Source organism: Rhinatrema bivittatum, chromosome 4 (genome assembly GCF_901001135.1).
Source record: "Rhinatrema bivittatum chromosome 4, aRhiBiv1.1, whole genome shotgun sequence".
NCBI lineage: Eukaryota > Metazoa > Chordata > Amphibia > Gymnophiona > Rhinatrematidae > Rhinatrema > Rhinatrema bivittatum.
The window spans coordinates 188,013,172-188,033,656 of NC_042618.1; the positions used below are offsets into that span (position 1 = coordinate 188,013,172).

General features: G+C 41.8%; 1 protein-coding gene across 6 annotated transcripts; it reads left to right on the top strand.

Annotated features, from left to right (window-relative positions):
• The first annotated feature begins 240 nt into the window (after window positions 1–240).
• LOC115089476 (neural Wiskott-Aldrich syndrome protein-like) lies at window positions 241–16,513 on the top strand. Of its 6 annotated transcripts, none has more exons than XR_003856102.1 (8): window positions 241–378; window positions 1,818–1,953; window positions 4,510–4,552; window positions 5,304–5,454; window positions 6,751–6,875; window positions 10,092–10,206; window positions 12,922–13,174; window positions 16,212–16,513. XR_003856102.1 is itself a non-coding variant. In XM_029597563.1 (7 exons), the coding sequence occupies exons 1-6, from the start codon at window positions 357–359 to the stop codon at window positions 10,197–10,199; spliced, it is 585 nt and encodes a 194-aa protein (XP_029453423.1). In that variant the 5' UTR covers window positions 241–356; the 3' UTR covers window positions 10,200–10,206; window positions 16,212–16,513. The 6 variants fall into 6 exon arrangements, 2 of the variants coding, with proteins under 2 accessions (XP_029453423.1, XP_029453422.1); XR_003856103.1 differs by having other exon boundaries at window positions 12,925–13,174; XR_003856101.1 differs by having other exon boundaries at window positions 10,092–10,191; window positions 12,925–13,174.
• Window positions 16,514–20,485: the final 3,972 nt, after the last annotated feature.

Consider the following 20,485-nt stretch of genomic DNA (forward strand, 5'->3'; position numbering starts at 1 on the left):
CTGGCGCTAGTTTGCTAAACAAAACCCGTAATGCAGTGCCCAACGCCTGGCTCTGTTTAACCCAACACAGCCAGCTCTTTATTTACATCATAGACCCGTAGCAAAAAGTACAACACTCTGTAGGTTTTATAGGTCAAAGAAAGTTTGTGTGTGGGTTTGTTTTTTATAAAAGTGTTAATTAATTAACCACAGCCTGGGGGTTAAATTTCGCTCCTTGTTTAAATTGTATTAACAAAACAATAAAATGCAGGTGCTAGGAGATTATCTGTGGTCAAGGTGAAATGAAGTGACGTCAACCTAGCCAAACCAGTTTAGAGAGGATTCTTGCTCCCTTGGTTTGTTTTTATTTTGGTAGCATGGCTTTCTTTCATTTGCTTGGTAAGTTTTGGGGAGATGGGGGTAGCCTGGTCGCTGTTTTCTCTGTAATGGGCCTGATAACGGTGTAAAGTTGTTTAGAGGCTGCAGAGGAGTTGTAGGTTTAATGAGATGGCTCTGTCCACTGTAACTCCCAGTAATTTGAGATACATTCTTCTGACTGGTTCAGTTCACCCCCAAGGCAGAGAGGCTCAATCGTGAAGCAGTGGTTGTACCCTATACATGATTATGTGTGTTAGACGGAGGGCATTTTGCTTGGGAAAGTAGAAAAAAAATGTCATTCAGGCTTTTGAAGTTCGTGTCGCCATCTACAAACGCAACGCAGGGTGGCTTTGGAACTATGATTTAAGAGTCTTATATCTGATCATCCCTACTGGTCAGTGAAATACGAGCTCAAACCATCATTATGCTTTTTTTTTTTTTTTTTTTATAAGCGTAATGTTTTTAATTTTTTTTTTTTTTTTTTTTTGGGGGGGGGGGGTGATGACCTAGTTCTTGCTGGTTTTTCTTCCAAAAATTCTGGATTGGAATAGCAATGGATTCGCTTTTTGCTGCTCACATAACTTTGACTAAATATATTTTATCTTTTCAATTTTACAGACTACAACCATTGTTGGCTTTCTAATGTCTGTTTCCCTTTAAAAACATTTTAGCATAAAGATGCTTTTACTAATGAATAGGTCACATAACTTGACAGGATATTTCATAAATGGCAGAAATACTTTTGTATGAGGAATATAACTTTTTTTTAACATCAGGAAAAAAAAGTGCACCTCCTAATATATAGTGTTTAAATGATTAAGGACTTTTTCTCTTTTTCATCTAAGTTCATCAACTTTCAGTGGTCTCTGAAGACTGGCTTGGATCATTCATTTTTTAGTTTCTTGATCTAGTATCCTTTTCAAAGTTTATACTCCAATATAGATCTAGGGAAAGCTAAATAGAAATGATTTGTGAGAATAGAATGCACACTGACATCCAGGTAACTTTTATAGTAGAATCAATGCAGTCTTAAAATGTTAATGGGATCTCTTTTGTTATCAAATCTCTTCATTCTGCCATGAGCTTAGTGTGTGTTAAACCTTCTCGTGATCCTTTCTCACGCCATTAGAATTTGCACTAAATCCAAATGCCCCTGTACTCATTTGAAACAGAACCCAGTAGAGGTCTTCTCCTAAGTACATATAAAGCAGATACTGAAGAGAGAAGATCTTTGAAAATAAGAGATATGACAATAACTGCACAACTTTTTTTTTTTTCTGAATTCAGAAATCTATAAAACATTTTCCATGGGGCAAAAGGAGATCTAGGTGTAAATAAGAGCACCACAACTTGGGGGATGGGGGTATTTATTTTAGAGAAATCAGATATGCAAGATCCTGTTTTCTTACATTTTTAGTTAGTTTGCTGGTTGCCCATTTTTTTCTTTTCTCTTCCCCCAGATTCTATGTTTCAAGTACCTCCTGAACATCTGTTGCCTGTTACTTCTCAGAACCACAATGTTTCAGTTTATTATACTCCAGAGAAGACTCGATCTAAAATCACAAAAGCTGATATTGGGTCTCCCAGTAACTTCAAGTAAGATTCATATCTCTAGAGCAAGTAGCAGAAGGTTTGTAGAACTATCTCTTATATGGTAAGGGTATGGACCCCAAAACTTCAGTGACACAACTGTAGGTATACAATAATACCCTGCAGTGCTTGTACAATGGTTCCATATGGTAGCATTTCCCCCAACTGGTGTGCCTTCGGCCCTGATTGGATGTACCATGGAAAAATCACCATTACCTCATGCTCCGATCCGGGCCAGCCTCTATGCTCCCTCTCAGCAACAAGGGCCACCAGAGGTGAATGAACACGCAGGAGCTGCTTTCTGAGGACCTGTGTAATCATGTATGCTGTTTCTTCCTAGCTATAGCATGAGCCCCGGCGTGCAGGGCCAGATTTAAGATTATGGCACCTATAGGTGGGGGGGGGGGGGGGGGGGGATGTCCTCAAATTAGAGTAATAATAAGGAATGCCATGTTTGGAGCAACTTCAGAATTTGGCCCACTAAATGTGGCCACAATGGAGTGTGTAACTAATGGGCAGCATGCAGAGCACAGATAGCAGCATATAATCGGGTCGGTTCTGTAAAGTGCACTCGGCCGTGTGCACTGTTCAACACGTGTTTGAGCGGCATCTATTACCCCCTTGTATCGTTAGGGGTTAGCGCCTCAAACATGTGGCCAAACCCCCTGAAAACTAATAGCGCTCATCACGTGCAAATGCATGTTGATGAGCCTATTAGTCATTCATCCGGGATTTAAAAAAGTAAAATATGCGGCCAATCCGCGCATTTTATGCCCAAGAGCAGGTGTTAAATTTATGAGCAGCCCAGAAAGGTGTACAGAAAAGCAGAAAATACTGCTTTTCTGTACACCCTCTGACTTAATATTGCTAGGATAAAAAAAAAAGAAAAAAGTGCTATCCAGTTAGGAAAACGGACGCTGGTAAAATTTGAGAGTCTGTTGTCCTAACTGATTGTTGTCAGCAGGTTTGGAACCAGACGCTGGTAAAATTGAGCATAGGTTTCCTGAACCCGCTGTCAGAGCCACTTCTCCTGGGCCAAGGATGTGCTAGGAGCACGTAATCATCCCTAGCGCTTCCTTTTAGCGTGCTCCCCTCATTTAAATACAGGATCGCGCACTCAACACGGAGCGCCTGTTTGCCCACGATCTTTACTGGATAGGCCTGACTGTGCACGCAGCACCCTCTTATCTTCCCCATCCCGAGCTGCCTCCTTTGAGTCCTTCTAGCCTCTGTCCTGTCCTGTCCTGTCCTCAGCCTAGTGAGATGGGGAGGGTGTGCACTGACTGTGACTCACTGAGAGCAGCCTCATGCAACAGCCAAAACTGAGCCTGCTGCCTGAACCATACTGACTTCTCCCTTATCCTGCCCTTGTATATAGAGGGAGCTGCTCTTTCATGACAGGTTCAAGTGTATCTCTGCTGCCTCTTTCCCCCTTTTTATCTTAAAACTTGGAGAGACATGGATTGGGCATTCAGCGCTTCCTTAGCTTTTCTTCTGGACATGTGGGTCCTCTCCGTCCGCACTGGTTGGCGTGCCACACAACATTTTTGTTAACATAAATGTACCTTGGGCTTGAAAAGACTGGGAATTGCTGATATAGGATATGAGGTGGTGTTAAAACTCTTTTAAAAACACTGAATCTGAATGGCTAGTAGCCAGGTGGCTCAGCTTCTTATCGCATCATCTTAGCAGTCATTCCTGCTTGGTGGATACAGTATACAATTATATGGACAAACCTTGTTCTGGCTATTTTGAAGGTTCTTCAGAAATATTATGCATGGATTCATGCTTGCAGGTCATGTGACCTGGTTGGTTGTGAAGCAGAGTACAAAGTACCTTATGTTTTTCAGATTATTTTATGTTTGTTTTATTGTAAATCGCCTAGACCTATTTTGACGGGCAATTAATAAATGAAATGCTGACTGGGATGCTTATAACTGCTTGTTTTACATACATCTTGTAAGGCAGAGCTTCGCAAACCTGTCCTGGGGACACCGCAGCCAGTCAGCTTTTCAGGATATCTGTCATCAATATGCATGAAAGATTTTGTATGTAGCGGGTTCCCAGTATATGCATAATCACTAGGATATCCTGGAAACCTGACTGGCTGTGGTGTCCCCAAGGACAAGCTTGGGAAGCCCTGCCCTAGGCTATTTACACTTTTTTTTTTTTTTAATTTTTTTTTTTTTTTAAATAATCTTTAGCAGGGAAAAATCTCTGAAATGATAAGTCAGAGCACTCTCCTAAAGACTGCAGCAGAATTAATTCCTGCATAGTCATGTGATTCTCTTCCGCCCAGTCATGACTCCTTAGGTATTCTACTTTTCTAATGTTCACTTAACCTTAATGCATCATGGCGTTTATTCCAGCCAGGTGATCGGGATGAATTTACTGATACTTAAAATCTTATGAATAATAAACTGCATTTATAAGGCCACATGTAATGAGAGAGAGAACTGTTTTAGTATCTGTACTTTTCTTAACATACTTTTGGGGGGGGGTTGCATGAATGGTTCAGTACTTAGAAGTCGTTTGTTTGTTCTCTCCATGTTGTCGTTTCAGACACGTGAGCCATGTTGGGTGGAAGGCTTTAGCGGGAGTTGATGTAAGTACAGCATTGAAAACAAAATGCTACATGGACTCCAGCAGGAAGTTGAAGGCAGTACATATTGCTGCATGCCGTTTTGAACACCCAACAGCAGTTTAACATGTACTTTACTATGCTGACTAATTCAGTTGTGTGGGTTGTGCTGTAACATTTTTTTTTCCCCCCCAATGGTTCAGTGCTGAGTTCTGGTGACAGGGTATGGGAACATTCAAGCAAAACGGCAAAGAGGCTGACCTTATTCAATGCTTGTTTTCTCATCCCGTGCCTTGTTACCAAAGGCACAAGATTTCCCACTCCCCACCCCCCTTTCTCTATCTCCACGTTGCTCTTTTTGAGAAGACTCTGAGTGGCTTACAACATGTATGTCAACATACTGAGGCAGCAGGGTTGGACTACCTGTTTCAAGTCACTCTTATAAGAGTATCTCCTGCACTATCTTGCCGTCTGTGCCCCCTCCATCTTCCCTTCTCACCACAGCATGTCTTTCTCCTGAGTCTGCTCCAGCCATGGTAATCTCTTGATTTATGTGAGCCTTGAGGCTGGGTGGCCTTGATCTGCATGGTTTCTTCACTTGGAGTGATGGTGCATCAGGCTGTGGAAATCTACAGAAGGGGACTGCAGACTGTAGGACAAAGCAAGAGCTTGTGCTTTCAGTCCTCCTTCCTTCCTTCCTGCTGCTGCTTTACCTTTAGTGTGAGCTTCTATCTACAAAGGACCCTATAAAATGTCCATTTTTAATAACTTCCAGACTAATTCAGAGGCAGATCTAAGAAGACTCTTTAATGAAGCTGGCAGTGGAGAAGAACATTTGAAAGACTGTAAAACCTCTTGCAAGACTTTCAACATCATTGAGAAGAGAGGTGGAATGGAAGCAGTAAGAAAGGAAGCTTGTGAACTAGGTAACTTACTTTTTTTTTTTTTTAAATTGCTTCAAGGTCCAATTATGTCATAACAAGTTGCCATACTAGTGGGCCGATACAGTGGGGTGCGTTAGTGCCGGGCGCACCCGCGTCTGCCGCACGCACAGTTTGAAACACATATCGCTCGATACTGTATTTAAATGGCATGCAAATGCAAGCCGTGTCCAACGTGCGCCCAGGAAGCGCAATCCATTTTACTGTATAGGCGCTATACAGCGCCTATACAGGCTGACTGTAAGATGCAGGATGACTGTAAGATGCCACGGTAAGCATTCAGTTTGAAAGTGCTTGTCTTCTGCCGTGATTTTAAAGTTGAGGTCCCTGTCAGGTACGCTGGTATATGCCCTGGCCGGGGCTAAAAGTTAAATGTCAGACGCTGTAGTGATCCCCGCACAAACGGGAAGATTGCCTTCTTTGCTCGCTGATGTCAAATATTAAGTGGTCTAAAAGAATAGCCACTTCGTACCAGCTTGCTGCACCCCTGAAGAAGGACGAAGGTCCGAAACCCCGCGGAGTCGGGCGTTTAGACAGCGAGCGGCGTAAGAGGACGTGAAAGGGACCCCATTGCAGGACGTTTAACTTTTAGCCCCGGCCGGGGCATATACCAGCGTACCTGACAGGGACCTCAACTTTAAAATCGTGGCAGAAGACAAGCACTTTCAAAGTGAATGCTTACCGTGGCATCTTACAGCAATCTTTAAGTTAAGTATATTACTAACTTAATTATTTGCAGCAACCGTTGATTATACTGTGCAGCACTCAGAAGCTTGTTTAGCTCTGACAGGCTACCCGATAATCTTGTCGGGAACCTAGTGCCTTATGATGGTTGCTTAAAAAATAATTGTTCTATTCCATTCGCAGTGGGAAATTAATATACATTTGTTGATGGAGTGTTTTTTCAACAGAAGGCTTTGTTTATAATTAGGAGTGTATGCCATATTGAATTGGTGGCCAGTTCTGATCTTTGAACAACAAAGGTCTCTCTCTTAAGTAACTACAACATGTAAATCAAACACTTTAGTTGGCTGCTTTATGCACACTTTTTATGAAATGTAATTTTAGCTACATAAAAACCTAGGCTTGCTTATAGCGTTAGAAGATCCTAGCTGACCTCTCCACCATTGGGCCTTATTCTTCAATGATGCTGATTTGCAGCAACACAAGCTGACCCAAGACCTACTAACGTGAGATTTCTGCCTGCCGGGAAATCTCGCAAGTTTAAGTACTCCTTGGAACTACTCTTTTTTTTTTTTTTTCTTTCTTTTTCTTTCACAGCATCTTCAAGAATATCCACTCCTAGTCTTCCACACCAGTCATTGCCCTCTTCAACACCGAGATGCTCAAAAAATGAACAGATCCGGTGGAGCTACCTCTTCCCAGCTTATCCTCAAAATCCCATGGTACCAGCATGTAAATCGACTTGTATTCCTTCAACTTGCACTGAATCTCCTCCTCCTCTCCCCCCACCATCATCTCCTTTGTCCTTTAACTATATTCCTTCAGATAATACTGAATTTCCCCTTCCTCTACTACCACCACCACCACCTCTGTTTAGTCCTCTTTATTCAACTGGCACTGTATCTCCTCTTCCTCCCCTTTTGCCAATTGGCCAGCTGTCTTCATCACCACTTCCCCTTCCTCCTTCATTTAACTACAACACTCAAGCTGTGACTGCGGCAGCAGCACCACCTCTATCCCGTTTCAGGAGAACTCGAGTGGCTCAGCATGACTCATAAAGTAACACAGTCGGGGATAAAAACTAAGCAGCTACCTGTGCTGGACCAATCTCACTTTCTGGCTGAGATCAAGAAGGGTATTCAGCTAAAATCGGCAAGTGTTGTTTTTTTAAAAGGGTTTTCTTTTTTGTTTTGCCGGGATGACTTACATATGCAAAAAAAAAAAAGCAACTACATTGATACAGGAGTCTGTTTGATCCACACAAGTGTCTTAAGTTTGCACAATGTATTTTGGTGGCTCTGACCTTAACATCAAAACAGGCTAGTAGTAGTCTCTAGTGAATAAACATGTATGCCTTTTCACATGTAGAGATCATCTGCTCTTAAATTGGTCATTTTGGGGAAAAAAGATGCTAGAATAGGGCACAAAACTGAAAATGAAGGGTTGTGTGGGGTTTTTTGTTAGAATGGAGAATGCCATGATGGCCCCCTTCTTTGTGTGTGCATGCAAATGCTCACTTGATTTTGAGAAGTTGTTGCGTAATTCAGGGGTAGGCAACTCTTGTCCTCGTGCTGCAAGCTGTTTGGGTTTTCAGGATATCCATGCTGAATTTGCATGAGATGCGTTTTTGTAGACACTGTCTCCATTGCATGCAGATGTATCTTGTGCATATTCATTGTAGATATCCTGAAAATGCAACTGGCTTGTGGCAGTCAAGGACTAGCGTTGGTTACCACTGGTATAGCACATGGATGACAATTAAGCTTCAAAAAGGTTTAAAAACTTAATTTTAAAGGGGGGCACCTTAACATGAAGTGCTCTTCCCTCACCCAACCCCAATTTCTTTTTCCTTGTAAAACAGAATCACAATGTACATGTGAACAATAACCTTATGGCAATGCTCTGTTGGCAAACTACCCAGTACAGGGGTAGGCAACTCAGTTCTTTAGTGCTTGAAACAGGACTACTGTAGTTTTCAGGATATCCGCAATGAATATTCATGATATTTGCATGCAAATCTCCATGTATATTAATTGTGGCTATCCTGGAAACTAGACCGGTTTGCAGCACTTGAGGACTGGAATTGCCTACCCTTGACCAAACAGAGTAAGTCATAAGCTTGAGAATTTTAATGAAGTTCAAGCAAACTCCAGAATGGGGTTGGATCCAGATTCCTTAAAGTATTGTTTGGATGATGGTTTTATGCTCTGTATTAGATACATTGTAGAGCTGTGAAAAGGAGCTCCTCTTCATTCATCAATATGCAGAACTTCTTGGGTTAAATGTAATGATGTTAATCCTGTGCCAGGTTTGATTTAAATGTCATGGCAAGTACATGAAGAGAACATTAATGGCCTGGTCCTGTTGATCACTCCAATCTAGAGTAGTCTGTGATAAAACTAAATGGCATCTTTTTTTATTTGACAATGAAGAATGGACCAGATACTCTTCTCAATTATCTTAAAACTGTCTCCAACCTATGAAAGGGGGTTGGAAAGGATTATTGGGGGAGGCTGGCATGTCAGAAGGGGTTGATGGTTTTTATTGCATGACAGCAGTGTTTATTTCCCCACTCCACTCCTTGGGCATTACAAACCAGCCTGATATTCAAGGTATCAAAAACATGTAAATCCAGTTCTTTAAAACAAATATTTGAATTCATTTAAAAATACTTATAAATTGCTTGACTCGATTTAAGATCATTCTAAGCGATCATTTTAAAATAAACATTAACATCTCTGTTCACAAACAGAACGAACAGTAATAGAATGTAGCATTAAAATTTAGCAATAATAAAATGTCTCCTGCAGAAAGTAAGCTTTTAATTGTTTTGGGATAGAATGTAATTGATTAGGCAGCTTGTTCATAAAGATGGACCAATAAAAGCGCATGGTTATAACGGCAGATCATGCGTTTTTAAATAATGGAACCACTAACTGAAAAGAGTTTGAATGAGTAGAGAACGTGATGATTGATAGTGAAAAATCAAGTTCCCTGTACGTACCCGGATCAGTCCAGACTCCTGGGTTATGCCCCCCCTCTAGCAGATGGAGACAGAAGTTTACAAACAAAAACTCCGCCTTTGAAGTTGAGCATTTGTACAACAGAAGGTTGAGTGAATTTTCAAAGCTTGATGATGACTGTTTGTTTAACTCTGTATGTATCCATAGACTCCACCTGCTTTAAGTTCTGCCACAATACGTAATGAGTACCTAAGCTGGATGACCCCCTTCCTTGAACTCCTAAAGTTCTTGTAATGTAGTTAGAGGTCATCACCAGTACACTCTCTTACAAATGTGGAAGAAAGGAGTTTGGAACTTAGATGCTTCTAAAGTGCAAAAAATAAAGTAGGTTAAAGTAATTTGGATGCTTTAGTGTCCGAGGCCTGCTTGTGTGTGTTTTTTAAATATAAACCATTATAGCTCTCTGTCAGAGTGGAGACTGCCAGAGCTCCATCTGTTAGTTCAATTTGGACTCTCTGAGAAGATACATAGGGCTGCAGTGGCCCAGATCTGCACCAAAACTTGAGATGAGACATAAGGACCTAACTAATGTATACCCTAGAAGGTACCTGTGGGGAATGTTGGAAATACCATGGTCTGAGGCGCCAAGGAGATAGATTCAGGTAAAACCATCATAAAATGTTCTTGCATAAAAGAGGGTGGTGGATGGAACAGCCTCCCGTTAGAGGTGGTAGAGGCAAAAAACTAAGCAATTAAAAGCCTAGGATCACTCGGCACTGAGGATTCAGCTTCCAAGAAATGGCAGGGAAGAGACAGATAACTGGGCAGACTAGATGGGCTTTGTAGTTCTTATCTGCAGTCATGTTCTGTTTTGTCAATAGATATGATTCCTAGGTCTCCTCGTGCCAGCATCTATTGAAATGTATTGTATTGTTTTTGTTTATGGAGGTTGAATTCTTGCAATAACATTAACAGGTGGCTCCTGCACCACAAACTCCACAGCCATCTGATGGAGGAATTGCAGCTGCCCTCATGGAGGTTATTCAGAAGCGACACAAAGCCATTTCCTCCTTTGGTATGTAATCTGAAAGTAAGTTCTTATTGATAGTTTACTGATCCAAGGGAATCTTGCTTACATCAGGGAAAGCAGTCTGTCTCCCCTCCTCTTCCCCAATATCTGATTACAGACCCAATCCTCTGACTAAAGTGCAAGCAAATTCATAAGATGAGTAGCTTTATGCTGTAGTTCTGAATCCTTTTTTAGTTTTAATCTTATTTCCTGGATTAACCTTGAAGTAGCGTGCACAATTAGATTCACTCAAAATCCTTTTGGCCTCTGGAGATCAACTAGGAGAGAGTGCCCAACTGTCTACTGCTGTTGTCAAAGTAGATTCTGATCCATTAAGGAGGATGGAAGAAGATATTCAGTGTTAAAGGATGGTAAACATACCTTTCACTCTGCTCCCAAACCCATAACCCTTTTTGTTTTGTAGCTGGCAGCATTTGAACCCAAATACAATCACGCTGCCAGAGTCTGATGTAAGGCCATTTGGGATCATGGCTATGCTAGTACAGCTGTCATCTGTAGGAGTGTGTGTTGTTGTGGGGTGTGTGGGTTTTTTTTTTTTTTTTTTTTAATACTTTTAAACCTCTACTCCTGTTTTTTCATTAGCAGATATGCTCCATTTCAGAATTGTCTACTGTACCCAAAACCAGCCTGTTTTTTTGTTTTTTTTTTTGTTTTTTTTCCAACAAATTTTGGAAAGTGTTTTGAAAAGTCCATGGTATTTTTCATGGTGCTAGCTTTGTGCTGCATAATTGAACCCCTGTTCTATGTAAAAACAGTACATCCAGAAACTTTAGAGTACCTGTGATATAACCAAAACACAAACTCTGAAAAGATGTATGGACTCTACCAGAATCCAATTGAGGCATAAAGAATTACCTTGCATTTCTATCATTCCATGTGTTCGGAGCTCAAATATCAGGCAAACTGCAAGGGCCTTGTGCAAATAAGAGAAGTCCCACTATGATTGTTGCATCATCAAACCCAGGACAGGTCTTCACTGTGCTTTCCTGCTTTTATGATGCAGAACAAATTTAGTCTCGGGAGGGCACTGTAAGAAGGAGAAGATGCTCCATGACAGAAGGGAGACTCCTCAGAAGACTATGGAGCTGATAACAATATTTGGTGCAGAAAACGGGTGCTCCATGTTGAGTGCCCATCTTCCTAATGTGTGCCCAGCCACCTCTCCTAGGTGCATGATACAATATTTAAATTTTGGGATTGCACTAAAAAGGCGCTAGGGAAAACTTATGCATCCTTAGCCCCTCCTATGCATTGGGCACACAGGAGAGGTCGCTATTAGTGTGGGTTGGGAAAACAGTCGCTCAATCTGAGTGGCTGTCTTCTCCCGCTACTGGCATAGACATGCCCAAGATACATGGCCTGGACTGTATATTGGGTGGCCAGACTTAGTTTATATTTGGTTCCTCTTGCTTAATATCACGATGATACTATTAGGAGGAATTGCAGAAAGCAGGATTTTTCTCCCTTCCCATGCACCCTTGAGCGTGGCGTACCTTTGTCAGCCCCGGGCTGGCGTAAAACTTGCTGTGTTGCAATGGGAGCATTGGCCGCGCAGGAATTTTTTTTTTTTTTTGCATTGCGGGGATTAGTTAATAGCTTCATCCCACATGGAATTTACATGTGGTGAGTGCTATTAGCTACGCGTGTTTTGGATGCACTAATCCACGCATTGCATCAGGGGATTATGGATGCACTTCAAACCATGCGCTAGCTGCGGCGCATGGTATTGCATTGGCCCCAGTGATGGGGAGAAGGGAGGTGAAAGGGAACGTGATTGGCCTGAAGGGGGATGGGGCCCTTGGCATCAGGCCTGTGCCAAGGCTGGCAAAAATTTGGGCAAGTCGGCTGGCTGAAGAGTTGCTGCTTTCTAGTTGTGCTGAATGTCACTCTGCAGAAAACTGCCTTCTGCTTCCTGATCCAGGGAATGGGGGGGGGGTTATTTTGAGGAGATAGGGGATAATTGAGTGAGAAAAGATGGGGTGGGAGAGCAAAGTCTGAGGGGATGCATGGGGACTAAGACCAGAGTTCAGTAGGGTCCCCCCTGTGTCCTCTTCTTTCATCTTTGATTTTCTTCTCCAGTCATGGAACTTCCCTCCCTTTCTCCCTACTTCCTCCAGAACTTTTTCCCATCCTAGATTCCTGATCACCTCCCTGTACTGATACTTGATAACTCTTTATCACCCGAGAGAGAGAATAACGTATACAGAAACTAGCAAGGTTGGGAAAACTACTCATTTTGTTAATGTAAAATAAAACACAAAAATGTTTGCCGGTGTGCTAAAGCATTTTCACATTTTTGCCCCAGTCTCTCCCAGAGTTGCTGCAGGAAACGGTAGGGCTGTATCTTTTAGAGACTGTTTGTTTATTTTGTTCCCTGTCTTGATCTTTGTTGGGGTGGAGGTGACGGCACCAACAGTGCCTTAGGGATGAAAATCCTAAATCTGGCACTGCCTGCCATTTGAACTGAAACCCTGGCCTTTCTGGAGCTGGTTGCCTGGAATGAAAGGAGACCAGGCAGGCTCCAACTGCTGCCTGCCATGCATAGTACAACTGATGAGAGATCTGAAAGACATCTGTACCTCCTTCCTGACCTGTGACATCCTGCCAATAGCACAACTCCACTGATGTTTAAAGTGTGCCTATTTGATGGTTTGCATAAAGGCTGCATATTATGTCAGAAAAAGCAAGTTTGCTTAACATAAATGATGTTTTCAGTAGACAGCAGGATGAATTAGCCAAGCTGTCCTGGATGACATCTGGTGGCCCTTGAGGAAGAGCTTCTCCTAGAAATCAGAGCTGTACTCTGTGCAACTGCACACGTCTTCCCATGTGATCGAGCACCATCTTCTTCTCCTCAGTCTATAACATAGCGAAACCATCTGGAGTGGATGTCCTGGAGGCTGTCTAGGGAGGCGGGTGGGTCAGCATGGATAATTCATCCTGCTATCTACAGAAAACACAGTTTACGGTAAGCAAATTTACTTTTTTCCCATCGCTAGCAGGGCTGAATTAGCCATGCTGCCTGGGAGTCCCCAGCAAACAGTTTCTTGTACTTTTTATTGGACTTAAGATGGCTTCACTTAGTACTGCAGGTGATTGTTGCATGCTCAACCCATTCTTGCCATGGACAGTCATGCAATCTTGTGATTTTGAGTTGAATGGTCCAAAACTGTCAAAACCAGTGCTGTGTCCGAGGATGCTTCCTGGTCTACACAGTAGTGAGATGTGAAGATATGCAGGGAAGACCAAGTGACTGCTTTGCAAAAGTCCAACAGTACATTGCACTATTGATGCAGCAACCATCTGGACTTGATGTGCCTTAACCGTCCTAGGAAGTTGTGCTGAACGTTTGGAATAGCAGAATTGAATACATTGGGATATCCTGTTAGAGAGGGTTCTCTTCGCCACTGGGAGAGCAGGAGCATTAGGATTGAAAGACAGTTGTGAAGATCTCTTGTCAGCATTCATCCTATGTTTGTAGTAATCCAGAGCTCTCTTACAGTCCAGAATATGTAGAAGATGCTCTCTATTGTTGCCATGAGGTTTTGAAGAAGAACGTAGGCAACATTATGGCCTGGTTAAGATGGAAAGCAGAAGCTAACTTAGGAAGGAAAGAGGGCTAAGTACACACGGTTACCTTGTGGTGGAACTGCAGATATGGAGGGTAGTGAACTAGGGCTTGCAGCTCACTGACCTGCTTTGTGGAAGTCAAAGTGACCAAAAATACCACCTTAAAGGTCAAGTATTTTATTTATTATTTTTATATACACCGACATTTGATCTCAACTGAGATATCACATCTGTTTACATTCAGGTACTGTAGGTATTTCTCTATCCCCAGAGGGCTTACAATCTTAAGTTTTTGTACCTGAGGCAATGGAGGGTAAAGTGACTTGCCCAAGGTCACAAGGAGCGCCAGCAGGACTCAAACCCTGGTCTCCTGGTTCATAGTCCACTGCTCTAACCACTAGGCTATTCCTCCTCCTTCATGTGGCAACAGTCCATAGGTTCAAATGGCTGGAGCATGAGCTGTTCCAGTACCAGATTAAGATCGCAGGGAGCCAGAGATTTGGTCACTGGAGGCCTAGAGTCCCTACATGAAACGAAAGACCAATGGGTGTTTGGAAACTGGAAGGCCATTGTGTGGGTGGTGATAGACTGCTTTGGCACTGATATGAACCCTGACACAGGCTGTTGGCAAGCCTGACTGATAAAGCATGAGTGGGTAATCCAGGAGGGCTTCTGGTGAACAGGTCTACTTGTTTGCCATGGCACCAGGTTATATAACTGTGCCACTTGAGCTGATAGTTTTCTACTTGGAAGAACTGTGATATGAGGACATTTTGGAACTCTGACAACACGCCCAGGTGGCTTGATATTTATTTATTTTGAATTCTTATATACCGACATTCCTGTAAAGTATACAGATCACACCGGTTTACAGTAAAACAGAACCATCACGAGAGGGTGTTACATTAAACATTAGAGCATTAGAACATTCGAACGTTTAGAAAAACAAAGGAACATTTACAAACCAAAAGAAGTGTCCATGCAGAATGAATATAAGACCAATACAGAGTAAGAGTATATAAAAACACTAGACATGATGCTTAGATCCAGGTGTATAAGATGAGTAATATCGGGGGAAATGAAGGGTGGGAGGAAGGGCTAGGGGAGCAGGAGAAAAGGGAGGGAAAGAGCGGACAGCAGTAACTGAGGCTGTATATAGAGGTATGTGTTTAAGACTGCAAGCTGGTGTGTGTGTATGGGAGAGCATGAATAAGGGTGTGTGTCTACCAGAGAAATGGAGTCCTTGTGAGGAGATTGTGAAGGAATGGGTGTGAGAGATTGGGAGCTGGTGTGCGTTAAAAAAAAAAAAAAAAAAAAGGGAGTGTGTGTTATGTGAGGGTGCTTGTTTGTGAGAGAAGGAACCTGTGTGAAGGGGTATGTATGTGCGTGAGAGAGAGGGAGCCAATTTGCAGAGGTTTGTGTATGAGAGAGAGGTAGCTTGTGTGAGGTGTATGCATGAGAGAGAGAGGGTGGAGCCTGGGTTATTCTCCTTGATTCACTTCTCCCCATCTCTGAAGGATAGTCCTGGGAAGATCTTGCAGATCTCACATGGAGTTGCATCTCTAACACTTTCCTCACTTGGCTGAGGTGTGGAAATTAAATGTGGTGTCAGTGGAGTGGACTAAGGAGTGTGGGGTTTTTTGTTCGTTTGTGTTTTTCATTTAATCCTTCTACTTTTGACAATAGTCAACCATTTCTGCTCCTAATAGGGTTAGGAGGCAGGGCAATAACCACTCCTCCTTTCCAAATATTGTACAAGTTCTCAATTCTTGACTAAAAAGCTCAAGAAAGAATGATTGGTAGAAGCCCAGAGGAGGAGGAGGAAACTGTCTCCCTCCCCCCCCCCCCTCCCCAATAAAAGTGCTGTTAGAGCAATGTAAAGCTTGTCGTATGCCACTTCCAGCTTCTGGCAGTCTTCAGATTTTGTATCTGGTGGTCCATTTTCTCCAAGGGCATTCAATGTGCAATGCATGGAGAAAGGGAAGTCCGTTCCGCAGATGGCAAACCAAGCTTACAGTAATGCAATATACAGACACAACCTGCCTCTGGAACTACAGATTTTCTTAAACATTTTACCTTTTTATAAAGTCAAATCAGGTTCCTGATTTGACTTTAGTTTTGCTCTTCGATTGCATGTTTTCTCAAGAACATAAAAGCAAGCAGTATTTTCCTATGGAATCTGTAGTGGGGGGGGGGGGGTTGTTTTTTTTTATGTAAATCTGCTGTTTCTTTCAGAGAGACCAAGGAGTTTCTAGGCAAGGAACTATTAAAATCTACTGGTAATTTAAAACTTGGCTAGGGAGAACTCTCCCATGTGATTTAGAGCAGAAATACAAAATAGCCTTTTTTTTTTTTTTTTGCTTTCTTTTTCATGCTATAGAGCAGGTCTCTTGCTAGGGTTAGTAACAATTGATGGTTTTGTTGCATCTTTCTAGGTGATGAAGCATCGGAGGCTGAAGATGATGAATGGGAGGATTAAAGGTTGCAGCTTGACCAAAGACAACAGCTGCGGGTGAACTGAGTGGAGAAACTTAGTGTAGAACGGTCTGCTACAAAAATTGTTCCTATTCTTTTAAATGTTTATATTTACATAGGCCATACAGTTTATTCTCTTGATTAACCTCATGATGAGTTGTACTCTGACAAAATGTAAACATCCATTATTAAATGTTGGTAAACTAAATTCAAAATTTTTATTTTTAAATTGAGCAACAACAAATAAAAACAATTAAACTAATGGCAATGTTCTAGTTTTGTCTAAGATGTGATGACATTGTGTTGCTTCCTGATCCCATTTCCATATTTTATTCTGGATAAAGTAGTGTAGTTGCTCTTTAATTCTCTTGAATTTGAAGTGTGAGAAACTTGAGGTAGTTCCTGTTGGTCTTATGGGTGATAGCAGTGATCCTTCAAATCAGCTACTGACCTTTACCAGCAATTGGAGGTATTTCCTCCTTTAAAATAAGAAGAGGTTGATGTTCTCGAAACTTCTCCAGTTCAGTTCTGTCGTTACCCATGGTCTCACACTATATTGTTTTTGGGTCAAACCTTTTTTGATTTGAACTATAAAAATGGGAGTACTCGGGCAATGGAGGTATGTGTGTGTGTGGAGAGGGGGGGGATAGGAAGATCAGGAGCTGGAGGATAGAATCATAGAGGAAGGAAGGAAGGATCCAAATTGCAGTGTTTGTGAGGGTGGTAAGAGACAGGGAGAGGAGGTTGTTTCCTCCCCTTGACATACCTCACCAAACCAGCAAATGACACTGGAAGACCTAACAACCCTATCAAAAGCAACAAATTTGCTGAATTCTTCACTGAAAAAATTAATAAACAGCACCGCCACACACAACCAAACCTTTAAAATACCATATAAACTGACCACAACCTGGTCTAACTTCGACCCCACCTCCGCCCTGGAAATTCAAAAAAATCATCAGAAATATGAACTTTGACGGCATCCCCATTCCTACAATTAAACTGGTTGAAAATACAATAAACAAAACGATCACTGACATTGTCAACCTCTCACTCACAGAAGGAATCTACCCAGAATGCTTAAAATCAGCAATCATTAAACCTCTAATCAAAAAGAGCAACCTAGATCCCGTGAACCTTCAAAACTACCGCCCAATATCCAACCTACCTTTTCATTGTGAAAATCTTAGAAAAAATCATACACTCACAGCTCTCTGACCACCTCGAATTCAACAACATACTTCACCCTTCACAATTCGGCTTCAGGAAAAACTTTAAGCACAGAATCACTACTTCTAGCACTAAATGACACCATACTCGGAGGATTTGACAAAGGGCAAAGATTTTTATTAATCCTTCTAGACTTATCGGCCGCCTTTGACACAGTCAACCATACCATCCTACTCGACAGACTATCGGAAATAGGAACCTCAGGGATAACTTTACAATGGTTTGCATCCTACTTATCACACAGAAATTTCCAAGTACTATACAACAACACCCTCTCGAACAAAGTCAACCTTACCACTGGAGTTCCCCAAGGATCTGCCCTATCAGCAACACTATTCAACATCTACCTTCTACCAATTTGTCACACTCTCGAAAGACTTGGTCTGACTCATTTCCTATAAGCCGACGATATACAAATACTTATCCCTATACAGAATACATTAGATGAAACCTACAAAAGACTAACCTACATTCTTACGGAAATTAAACAATGCTTATCTGCCTTAAAACTCTCATAATAAACCTCGACAAAACCGAGATAATCATATTAGAACAACACTCTCACGCAACCACTCAAAATGGAAAAACCAAAATCATCAATCTCCCCTTACTGAATAAAGGGTAAAGCTAGCGCGTCAAACGTGCGTCCAATTGCGGGTTAACAGTGCGCTCCGCTGGTGCGCAATGTACTGTATTTATTTATTTTTAGTTTTTATATACCGATCTTCTTGCATTAGATACAAACCAAACCGGTTTACAATGAACAAAAACCTGCCTGTAGGCGATACATGGAACCATGAACGTATAAGAAAAAACTCTGAGTAACATAGTCAGAAAGTTAACTGACCAGGAAAACAATTAGAATTACATAGTAATAAGGGTCACAATAAGCGATCAATCCAATTAATTGGGCATGGATCCATTAGGAAGTAGGAAAATAAGATGATATGTAGAGGGCTAGAAATAGAGGAAACGCAAGGTTGAATAACCATGTTTTTAGTTTTTTCTTGGAGATGGGGCAAGGGTCCTGTCGGAGGTCTGGTGGGAGAGTGTGCCATTGAATGAGACCTGCTGTAGAAAAGGCCCTGTTCCTAAGAGACGTTTTAGCTTGAGGGATGAAGAGAGTGCCTTGGTATGCTCTTCTTATTGGTCTAGTGGAGTTATTAGGGCGAACCTGGAAGGTGAGATCGATTGGGGCAAGGTTATGAAGAGTTTTGTGTATGATGGTCAGCACTTTGTAGAGGATTCTATATTTGATAGGGAGCCAGTGAAGGTTGTAAAGGATGGGTGTGATGTGATCCCTCTTTTTTGAGTTCATTAAAATCCTGGCGGCTGAGTTCTGTAACATCTGTAGAGGCTTAATGGTGACAGCTGGGAATCCAAGCAGTAATGAGTTACAGTAATCAATTTTGGTGAGTATGATTGATTGCAGAACCAAGCGGAAATCATAGAAGTGCAGGAGAGGTTTAAGTTTTTAAGGACTTGTAATTTGAAAAAGCACTCTTTCCTCGTACTGTTGACAAACCTTTTGAGATTCAGCTGGTTGTCCAGGAGGGTGCCTAGATCTCTTACGTAAGAGGTATTTTTGATGTTATCTGGCATTGTTGAAGGGAAGTTAGGTAGAGAGTGGCTATCGACCTGAGGCTGATCATCTAGGTGATAGGAGGTTTACATCTTGAGAGATGATTAGGAATTCGGTCTTGTCTTTGTTGATGACTAGGTTAAGCTTAAAGAGGAGTGAGCTGATTTCTTGGAAGCAACTGTCCCAAAAGATAAGGGATTTATGTAACTGTATTGACCTGATTGTGAGGAAAAGTACCCTCTTGCAGGGACAAGAAAGGAATATAAAGTGTCACTCCTACCACACTGGCCCTTAGGAGTAAGAGACTGTATATGAGCTAGTATAAGATTGGTTTAATCTGCAAGGTAACAGTACCAAATTCTTTTACAGTCCCATCAACGTGTAGACTGCAGCTTGAGAGGGTGTTATATAAATATTTATCTGATACCAAAACAACTTAGTACACAAGAAATTGCCATACTGCCTTAACCCAAGGGTCCCTCAAGCCCAGCATCCTGTTTCCAACAGTGCCCCAAACCAGCCTACAATAACATGGCAAGTACCCAAACACGAAGAAGATCCCATGCTACTGCGGCCACTAGTAGCAGAGGCCATTTCCTAAGTCAGCTTGATTAATAGCAGTTCATGGACTTCTCCAAGAATTGTATCCAAACTTTTTTTTTCAACCTAGCTGCACTAACCCCATCGTCTCGCAACACATTTCAGAACTTAAGTTTGCGTTGCATCAAAAATAGTTTTCTATGACTAGTTTTAAAGGTGCTACTTGAAACTTCAGGGAGTGCCCCCTAGTCCTTCTATTATCCAAAAGTGTAAATAACAAATTTTACATCTACCTGTTCTAGATCTTACTCTACTTTACTAGATGATTTTATAGTAGATCAGTCTCTTACTGGTCTCTACATTCTCAAAAGAAGGCCTACACTGCAAGCAGTGCTAATCTTCTTCCTGACCCCCTTTTAAAAACATCTGAACCATTCCTCTAGGAGTGTGATCAGGGATCACTCACCCATGCTTTGTGTGTGTTCTGGCTGCTTGCACTCCCCTTTTTATTTTACAGAGGGAAAAATGCCTCTTACATTGATCGTAGGGAAGTCAAAGTACAGTTTGAGGTAATAGCCATTTTTAAAGGTGGCTTACGCTTCCTCCTGAGGTGAGGAAAGGAGTAGTGGCTATACTAAAGCTAGGTACGATGAGGACTTGATTTTTTTGTTTTTGTTAAAATCTTATTTCCTTGCTTCTAGTGGGGGTAGCACTCCATTTTTTGTTTAGTTTCTTCAGCGAGAAAAACCATTTCTGTTGCATGATCTTATAGTGTACCAAAGAAAGAAACCGTAGCTATAGCGAATGGCTTTCAATGTTTTTATTTTTTGTAGGATAGATGTGGGAAGATGATGTCAGCCGGAACTAGGAGCCCTGAGAGAG

Bases quoted from the DNA above. Each gene is read 5' to 3' on its own strand.
- LOC115089476 (XM_029597562.1), top strand. From the start codon at position 357: ATGGCTTTCTTTCATTTGCTTG. The intron at 1,954-4,509 runs GTAAGATTCATA...TTGTCGTTTCAG, and splicing joins GGGTCTCCCAGTAACTTCAA to ACACGTGAGCCATGTTGGGT. The intron at 4,553-5,303 runs GTAAGTACAGCA...AATAACTTCCAG, and splicing joins AGGCTTTAGCGGGAGTTGAT to ACTAATTCAGAGGCAGATCT.